General features: G+C 55.6%; 1 protein-coding gene across 1 annotated transcript; it reads left to right on the top strand.

The window, feature by feature from the left end:
- Positions 1 to 3: 3 nt before the first annotated feature.
- LOC122155405 (heparan sulfate glucosamine 3-O-sulfotransferase 2) lies at positions 4 to 9669 on the top strand (the record flags this gene model as incomplete). Its single annotated transcript, XM_042809236.1, has 2 exons — positions 4 to 215; positions 8553 to 9669. Coding segments are annotated over 2 exons (831 nt in total), but the record flags the coding sequence as incomplete, so codon positions are not given.
- Between the last annotated feature and the right edge of the window lie 200 nt (positions 9670 to 9869).

The following is a 9869-nucleotide window of genomic DNA, read 5'->3' as shown; positions in this document are numbered from 1 at the left end:
CGCCCTCGGGAGCCCCCGGCCCCGCCCGCCGGCAGCGCCCCGGGCCCGGCCCGTCCGGGCAGCAAGCGGCTGCCGCAGGCCATCGTGGTGGGCGTCAAGAAGGGCGGCACCCGCGCCGTGCTGGAGTTCATCCGCGTGCACCCCGACGTGCGCGCCCTAGGCACCGAGCCCCACTTCTTCGACCGCAACTACGACCGCGGGCTGGAGTGGTACAGGTGAGCGCTGCTACGGGAACGGGAACGGCCCCGGGGGCGACGTCGCTCCGCGCTGCCCCGCGCCTCTCCTACCCCGAGCTGCCCGCCCGGCTCGGGCTCCCCGCACCTCTCTGGGCCGTGCCGGCGGTGCGGGCGACGGGCGGGGGGAATCGCGGCTCTGCGCGGAGCGGTTGCGGAGCCTTTCAACTCCCGCGCATCCCCGGGGCGAGGCTGAGCGCAGGCGGCTGGGAAGGTCCCGGCGCGGCGGCCACAGCCCGTGCCCAGCCGGTCCCTTCGCTGCAGCCCGGGCGGTGCCAACGACTCCGTCTCATCAGGGGATGCACGCACCGCTGAGAAGCGGTCTCCGATCCACGACCGCCCCGGTACGGCTGCGCTGCGCTGCGCGGCGTCCCTCAAAGCCCCACTGCCGACAGCTTTTATCTCAGGGTCTGTGAGAGGGCAGAACGTCCTCCTGTGCCCCGTGTGCCTCGAGTCAGATAAGGGAGCGTGTGCCCGCGATCCCTCATAATTCGCAGAGAACAGCGAGTGCATCTCCAGGAGGAGATGGTGAGATTTTAATTTAAGTAAAGGCTTTTGTGGACTGTTTGGTGATGCTCAGAGAGGACCCACAGTCCTGGCTGCATGCTGGCTGGATCCTGCTCAGCGTGCTGCGGTGAGCACTGCGGGAGCCCTGGGCAGCTCTCAGGCAGGGCTGGGTGCTCGTGGGGCATCGGCCTCGGGAAGCGGAGGAGGCTTGGTCATACCCAATGCCTGTGAACGTGCAACAGGGGAGGATGCCCGGCACAGGTGGGCGGGGAGCAATGCAGCTGGCTGTGGGGCTGTGCACCCGGCTCTGCTCTCTTCCCCTTTTCCTGAGCAGAGTGATGCTCATCGGCTCCTGAAGGCATTGGGAGGCAGTGTGATGTGATGCTCCCTCTTGGCCCTTCGGGGATCCCTGTGTTTCTCTCTGTGCAGGCCAGACATGAGTCATGCCTGTGGCGTCAGGATGCTGCTTGCTGACTGCGAGTGGGTCAAAGCCACTCTGTGCATCACTGGGGTGCTGGGCTGGTCCTCCAGCATCCCTGCCCAGGGTGCCAGCCCTAACACTGCAGCAGGAGGGCTGTCAGGGGGTGCAGGCAGCCAGAATCATGAAGAGCCGTGTAACCAGAAGTGTGCTTCTCTGTGTGCAATGGTTCTGCTGGCAGGTGACTGGTGAGCTAACATGGGTGCAGGTGGAGAGCTCTGAAGCTTTTTTACTGTCCTAAAGGAACTTCAGATTGTCTAAAAGCCATGAAGGATGATTCTGCGATACATTCAGACAATGACAGGAGCTGCAGCAGTTTGGTCAAAGGGCCCTGGTGTAGCAGGGTGGGTGAGGAGCAGGGTCATGCTGAGCCCCAAGCCCAGTAGGAACTCTGTGTGCCTTGCATCTGGCTGAGAAGTGGCACTGTCCTGGGCCTTGTAGGCCCCCTGGGTTCCAATGGGGCAGGGGAGCTCAGGGCTGAGAGCCTCGCTGGCAGCGGAGGACTGAAACTCATGGTGGTGATGAGAGCATGGCTGGGTGCTGCGGGGCCTGGAGTTGTGTCTAGATCAATGGAGAGATCACATCAGGACAGCGGAGTCTCCAAAGTACTTCAGATAAAACAATTAAATGACACTTCCCGGGTTTTATTACTTTTTTTTTTTTTTTAATCTTACAAATGTGCCAAAACTTAAGCGCGGCGGCTGCTAATGTACAAAGTGTGGAATTGATTTTACTCCTTGCAAGTGGAGCAATTAAATGTGGAGCAGGTCTAATGCTCAGCGCGATGAGCTGCTGTCGCCCTGCCAGGAGAGCGGGGAGCAGGGGAAAGGCAGCGCTGGCACCCAGCGAGGGGTTGATGGCAGCACAGCCAGCAGCTGTCATCCATGGGAGAGAGGGGACACACTGGGACCACTGGAGACGTGGGCTGTGTGGAAGGGCGAATGCTGTCCTCGGTGAGCAGCCAGTCTTAACCCCTCTGCTCCCCGTGCTGCCCAGGCGCTGCCTCCTTAGCGGCCAACCAAACCTACCCTTGCCGTTCCCAGTACCCATCAACCATTCTCATCCTCCTCATTAGCAAGAGAAACACTACAGGAAAGGTATTTTTAGCAAGATCTGTTTTAAGACAACCGAAACCAACCGGCCAGCTACTGGGGAGGATCGATTCATCACCAATTTTGGGCTCAATGCACAATATGGAGCTTTTCCTGCTGCAGCAGTGTGCCAATAACCTTCAATATTTTCCAGAACACAGAGAAAGCGGAGTCATTTAATTTGCAGTTAACTTTGAACGGCAGCTTGGGGTGCAGCTTTCCAGGATTCCTGTGTGACCCCATGGGGTGCTCCAGCACTTGTCTTTGTAGTGGTTTGTGGCAGCTGGGACTCCCAGGCACTGCCCAGCTATGGGCCATGCACCTTCTCTGGGGAGGGAGCAGAACCCCAGGTGAGAGGGAAATGCTCACGTTCCCCTGCACCTGCAGGAGGGAGCTGCAAACCCTGGCTCCTGCACTCCGCCTCACTAATTGCTCTCTGCTAATGGCCACGTTGGCTCTCACACAAATGGGAGCCCATTAGGTTTCGCCCAACGACACATACTGTTTTGTGGGCTTGACTGACAGTGCATTTTGCTAAAGTTAATTAGCAAGAAGAGAGGAAGGCAGCAAGCTTCAAGGATGCTTTGAAGTTTCCTTGACTTCAGACAGGGCCGTGGCTCAGAGGATGGGTGCATGGCCTCGCAGGGGCTGCAGTGCCCCAGAGCAGAGCATAGGACTGCTGGCAAGGCACTGACCCCAATAGTGACCACAGTGCATGGGAACTTCCCCTCCAGGGTGCTGGGAAGGCACGGGAAGGTACCTCCTTGCAGAGCATTGAGTCTTCAGTGTTAATGATGCGTGTTCCCGTTCTGTCTTCCATGACCTTGTTTGTAAGCCCTGCAATTTGTTCTAACCTTCATTTCTTGGCATGAGATTATGCTCGGATCCCAGCATGGCTGTGGGCTCCAAATCTGAGATGCGAAGGATGCTGTTGGCACCTATCAGGGGCTGCACATAGCCTGCAGTGCCCATGGGAGCTGCTGTGCTGCAATGCCCCCAGCCCCCGGGTGCTGTGTGTGGCTGTATGAGGGATCCGCATGAGCTGCAGCTCCCCCAGCAGCTCTCAGCTCAGCTCTGGGATTTGGGGCAGGGATGTTCAGGAAGAGGGGAGCTGCACGGTGCCTCTGTGCGTGACGGTCAGCAGCAGTGTGCCTTTTGGAAAAGACTGTGTTGACTTAAAGGACACCGCAAATCTCTGGAGCATTTGAATGATTAAAAATGAATCAGCAACAAAGTTAATTACTGTGTTCACACTGCTTTTATGCATTGAAATGTCCCTCATTATCTGTCTGTGAGCACTGGTGTAAGTTCTTTGAACATAAACATTTATTAAAGGGAGCTGCTCTGTCATTAACACCCCGCGCTGCCTGGGGCTGGGCTGTGCTTTTTCTGGGTCTCCTCTCAGCACAGCACTTTCCCAGTGTGGACAGATTCCCTGAACCATACAGCTTTAGGGGATGGTGCTGAGCCCACCCCGCGGGGCTGAGCAGCGACAAAGCCCTACTGCCAGAGATCCCACAGTGCTGCCATCCGCATTCCCCACCTGGGGCCGGGGCTGTGGCTGCTCCCAGCGCCATGTCCCTGCATGAGCAGCAGCTGTTCTGGTGTCAGTTGCTGTAGGCTGTGTCCTGAAAGTCTGCTGCAATGTCACTCTGCTGGTGAGAGCTTCTTTTATCTTCCTCACACCTCAGTTTCTCGCATGCTTGACCCAGTTTTGCTAAAATCTTCGTGGAGCTGTGCTAGAGCTTTCATCTACTGACACTGTTTGCAGTCCCACCATGCTTGGTATGGCACAGCATGGGGTGGAACAGCACTGCATGGCTTGGCATGGCACAGCACGGTATGGTGTGACAGGGCACAGCATGGCACTTGCATCCTCCCAGCCATGGTCACCTCGCTCTGTGTCCAAGTAGCATATCACAGCTACAGGTGCAGAGCCTGCACGCAGCAACACACTCAGCCCTCCCACCAGAGCCAGCACGGGGGATTTTTTTTTGGCCAAATTAAACAGTTTGGTTTTGTGCCGACGAGTGGCTGAAGTCCAGGACTGTGCACACATCAGTCTGTGGCCTCCGAGGAGAGCTCTGGCTGCACCCGCCAAATCCTCTGCACACAGCGAGTGGCGGCAGCAAATATTTGCCTGGAGCTGGCAGTGCTTCGTGCAGCACTGTGCAGGCTGAAGGCAGAGCCATAACGGGATTACTGAGCACATGCTCCCCCCGTGCATGTTGATCCGCAATATCTCAATCATCTGATGAATTTTTGTACAAATTTATCCCTGGGAGAGTGTTTCACGCATGTTCAACATCAAAGCAACGTAGCCAGCAAGGGAGCGTATGTTTCTTTAATGTGGGAGTGTTGTAGGGACTGCAGGGTGCCCAAAGGCAGATTATGAGAGAATTAATAATTCAGGTCTGGGAAAGGTGCTGGAGAGAAGTTAACTCCTTCCAGGCAGGTGTTGATTCACAGGTTGGGAGAGAGCATTAATGCTTGTCTGCAGTGTACTAAAGGGCTTTAAGAATTTAGTAACTACAATAAAAATAATCTCTAATTCAAGAGGAATTACTGCTGTATCTCCAGCCAGATTAGTGCAGTGAGCAGGGGATTTGCTGGAGCTGGGGATGCCTAGCAGGTTTGATGCACATCCCTGGGTTGCACCCTGGGCAACCAGAGTGGCAGTGGGGCACCTTTGGCAGTGCAGCCCTGTGCTCTGCTGGGGAGGCTCTGCCTTCTTCCCCATGTGTCTGCAGCTGTGCAGGGCCCTGCTGTGTCCTGGGGAAGGGGCTGTCAGCTGTCCCACACTGTCAGCCAAGCAGAATGTGTGTGCAAGGAGCACTATGCCAGGGAGGGCTGAGAAGTGCCGGGGTGACTGAAGGGCACTGGTGAGTGGATGTTGGCATCCCACAGCCAAGAGCATGGAGAGCTGCAATACCCCTGGTGATGAGATACTCCTGGTAATCACTCCCAGCGTTTTTGGCAAGCACAATTAAAAGCAAATGAAGGAGAAAGCTGAAGGAATGCATTGGGAGTGGCAAAGGAGCTGCATCACTAGACAGTGCCTCCTGGAAGGAGATCCTCCGACTGCTCCCACAGCCCCAGGACCTGTCCCTGCTCCCACAGCTGATCACCGGGGCAGGTGAGGGGAACGGCTGCTCTGCAGCCCACACTGCTTCAGTGAGACCATTGTGGAGCTCGCCCTGCCACGTCCGCAGACACGTCCATGCCCTGCTGCTCACTCAGCAACAGCTTTAACCTCCTGCGTTTCTGCTGCGTCGCAGATTCTCTTCACCAGGACAAAGCACATCGTGCACACGCCGCCAGAGGGACAGTTCCAGTCTGGTTGCTGCAGCCCCAGGGTGCTGTGAGCAGTTATGATGGTGGCATCATCCTGGTCCCCAAGTTTGGCCATGCAAGTGAACCCCTGAACACCCAGCAGCAGCCCTGGAGCCAGCAGCATTCATGTCTCACCTATGCACATCCCGCACCTGAGAGTGCTGCAGTGAGCCTGGCCCTTCCATGTCACCAGGATGTCACTGCACTGGCACTGGCTCTGGCAGGGGTCCGGCACTGCAACCTGCTGCATCTTTGGCTAAGGAGCACCCAGGAAGGAGCCCACTGCACCCACAGCACCGTGCAGGTGCTGAAAGCCTTCAAACCCGAACGTGCCAGCCCTGGGCTTAAAACTATGTGACATGCTATTTGTATGCAAATAACTTTCGGAATGCAAAAGTCCAAAAATATCATTTTAAAGTCAACTGTAATTAAGTTTGCAATGCATTTCCCAGCTCCTGCAGCTCTGGGGATCCCGCCGTTAACACAAAGATGAATGTGTGGATGACATTTCTCCCCCTCGCACGGTTTTGCTGGTGATTTATTTATCTATTCGGGCTGGGTTTTGTTGTCTCAGCAGTCTCTGTTGTTCAGGAGCAGCGAACACTGGGAGTCCATTTAAAAAGAAAACAACTCCTGTCTCATTTCCGTAATTTATTATGCGGAGATTTTGTGTTTTTCATAATTGATTAGAACCTGTAATTTCATTTTTTAAATACGTGGACCTATTAGCTCACGTAATGAAAGTCTAACAAGCCTGAAGATGAGCCATTAATGAAACAGCAGTTTTATGATTCTCCAACAATATATTGTAACGGCAGTTCGCTTATAAAGCTGTCCTGCACTGATTTACACCAAAACTTGTTTGTGATATGGAGATAGCAGCAGTGGTGCCTGGCACTAAATTAGCACTTCCTGACAGTCATTAAACAATGGGAATCATAATCTGGATTTATGGGGTTTGGAGCAGAGCAGTCAGAAAGGCCAATTAAGCCACGGCTGTGCTCGGGTACCTATGTAAAACATTTCTATTAATTTATGCTAGCGAATTAGTTCTCTTTCAAACAAAAGAACTGATCAAGAGCAGGTGAGGGCTGCAAGGCCAGCAGCACCATGCCTAGATGAGTCCCCTCTGGGCTGGGTCAGCTGTTGGGTTTCTGTCTGCAGCTCTCAACCAGTGCCAGGGGCTGAGGACATTGCACTGGGGACCCTGCAGTGGGTGCTGAGCTGAAGGTAACCCCCCAGAAGGTCTCTGCTTGCAGCCAGCAGGTGGGTGCATCTTTCTATGCATGCTGCAGTATGCCAGGAAGAGGCATGGCCATGCAGAGTTATCCCATGAATAAAGCAGTGCCGGTGCTCTCCAGCGGAACGGCTGCAGGCAGTGCTCTGATGTTTGCTTTCTGTGACTGCTCCTGTCCTGAGGCTTTGCTGGGCGAGCCCACACATCAATATTGCCAACTCTATTAAGATGACTGCTGCACCAGCTCCTCCTGTGCCTCACTGCCCTGGTTCCCTTGCACTCCTGTGCAGCCACATGACTTTGCCTATTCGATTGCAGGAGCCCCAGGGACTCACAACCCCCACACTGAGCAGCTGCAGCAGGTCCCTGGTTGCAGCATGCAGGGTTTGTTGCCAGCAAAGCCTTCCTGGATGCACATCTCAGAGCTCATGGTAAAGCTCTCCCCAGGCAGCGTCTGTGCCTTACAGCTCACTACTGAATTGTAATCAGCGAGCCACTAACTTCCACTGCAGCGTAGAAGAAGTAACAGATGCTTTTGAGCAATAAACATAATTGAAACATGAAGTGCCTGTGAGCACAGTGAGGCCCTTGGGGTGCACTCCCCAGTGCATGCTCAGAGCACTGGGCAGTGCTGCAGCCATCTGTGTCCAGCACCGTTGTATCCTTGTTCCTTCCAAAGCCCTGAAGGTGGAGGAGAAGCTATTCTGCTCGCAGCCCAACCAAAAGGATGCCATCAGAACAGGTGTTGTCCCAGACCCCTCAGTCAGACTTTGGGTCCCCCTCTCCTCAATCCCAGCAGTGCTGCTGTTGGCAGTGCTGCCGTATGCCCAGTGCTGTCACAGTGGCAGTGACCCGCAGGGGGCTTGTTCCAGCTCCTGGCACAATGCAGGCACCCTGCTCTCCTGCTGCAATGGATCTAAGGGTTGACTCTGGTAATACAAGGCCAATTTATAAATCTTTCCGTCCCATTAGATTTTATTTGATTTGGATGTTCATGCATCAAAGCAAATGATTTAATTAGCACTAAGCAGGGCTGCCTGCCCCGGCACTTCCAGCCCTGCGGCTCTGCCTTCACCCAGAGATGGGCACCAGGGCTGTGTGGGGCTGCTGGGGGCCAGGCATAGGTGGGGACAGCTGTGATCCCATGGAGTGGGGCTGCACTTGGGGCTGGCACTTGGCTCACACTAGTGGTGACCAGCAGAATCATAGAGCAATGATGGCAGGGGCAATTGCAGCAGTTCCAGAAGGAGCAGCTGTAATTTCTTTTGGGAATGGCAACCAGTGTAGCAATATATGATGAATGAACTGGAGGCTCCACAGAGATTTTCTCATAGTTAATGCCATGGCAGAGGTCAGGGCAGATGGCTGCAGGGTGAACTCACACATTGCCCTGAAGCTGGTGAATTCAGCACCAGTGGAGATGGAGCTGCCACAGCTACTGCATAGCACCTCTCCAGGGCAGTGCCTTCACCTCTGTCCTTCATGGCTCTGGGCCCTTGGGGCTGAGCATCCCAGGTAGGTACAGCCCCTGCAGGAGCTGGGACGGGACATGGCTGGGGCAGCCCCTGCAGTACTACAGGAGGGAGCTGTGTCCTCCTACCCTCCGGTCCTGCTGGGAAAGGACACCCTGCCAGCCTGGTTCTGCTCCTCACCACCTCATTTTCTGCTTGCAGGAGCCTGATGCCACGCACACTCGACAGCCAGATCACGGTGGAGAAGACCCCCAGCTACTTTGTCACCAAGGAGGCCCCACGGCGGATCTTCAACATGTCACGGGACACCAAGCTGATCGTGGTGGTGCGCAACCCTGTCACCCGCGCCATCTCGGACTACACGCAGACGCTCTCCAAGAAGCCTGACATCCCCACCTTCGAGGGGCTGTCCTTCCGCAACCGCAGCCTGGGGCTGGTGGACACCTCCTGGAACGCCATCCGTATCGGGATGTACGCCGTGCACCTGCAGAGCTGGCTGCAGTACTTCCCCCTCTCTCAGATCCACTTTGTCAGTGGGGAGAAGCTGATCACCGACCCAGCTGGGGAGATGGGCAAGGTGCAGGACTTCCTGGGCATCCGGCGCGTCATCACCGACAAGCACTTCTACTTCAACAAGACAAAAGGCTTTCCTTGCCTGAAAAAAACAGAGAGCAACAGCTCACCGCGCTGCCTGGGCAAATCCAAGGGGAGGACTCACGTGCAGATAGACCCCGAGGTGATAGAGCAGCTTCGGGACTTTTACAGACCTTACAACATCAAGTTCTATGAAACAGTCGGGCAGGACTTCAGGTGGGAATGAGCAGCCGGGAGCAGAGCTGCGGTGACATGAGCTGCAGTCTTCCATGGAGCAATGGGAGGGCAGGGCCAAGACCTGCACAGCCCCATTCTTCCTGCAGCCGCAGCATGGCAGGAGGGGGCCAGGCTGCTGCGGGGTGAGCAGGGACAGGACCACAGTGCCCGCAGGTGTCACAGGTGCTGCCATCCCAATGCACAGCTGTGGAGTCCTGTGTGTCGGTGCTGTGGTGATGGCCCCACTTCCAGGGTATGTCCCTCCTCAGCACCCCAAAGGGACCCGGGGCACCTGGAACAGAGGATGTGCCCAAGGCAGGCAGGGCTCTGCTGCCCACTGCCTTCTGTCCCTGCAGAGCAGTGTGGCTATCAAGAGGATGAGATGTATCTGCTTGAAACAAAACGTCTTTGAAACGTGTTGTACCAATATTTTGTCCTGTGAATAAAGCACAGAATCCTGCTGTTACGGGTACTTTAGTGGCACTAGTGTCCTTGTTCAGCATGTGATCCCTTGTGTAAATAAAAGAGGCTATCACCGGTCCTTACGCATGGGCTTTTCTTAGGGCAACCTCCTCTGCGTTTGGGGCAGCCCCGTGGCATCCTGCTCCCAGCTGTGGCGCTGGGCTGCCAGTGCTGCAGGCAGAGACCCAGGGACAGCACAAGAGGGAGGGAGGAGGCCCTGCAGCGCTTGGCATGGGGCTCAGCTGC

This window comes from Centrocercus urophasianus, unplaced genomic scaffold, assembly GCF_019232065.1.
Source record: "Centrocercus urophasianus isolate 14NV4802_14NV808 unplaced genomic scaffold, USGS_Curo_1.0 seq_1133, whole genome shotgun sequence".
Classification (NCBI taxonomy): Eukaryota; Metazoa; Chordata; class Aves; order Galliformes; family Phasianidae; genus Centrocercus; species Centrocercus urophasianus.
The sequence above is the reverse complement of the archived record's forward strand: the minus strand, read 5'-3'. Positions and strand labels throughout refer to the sequence as shown.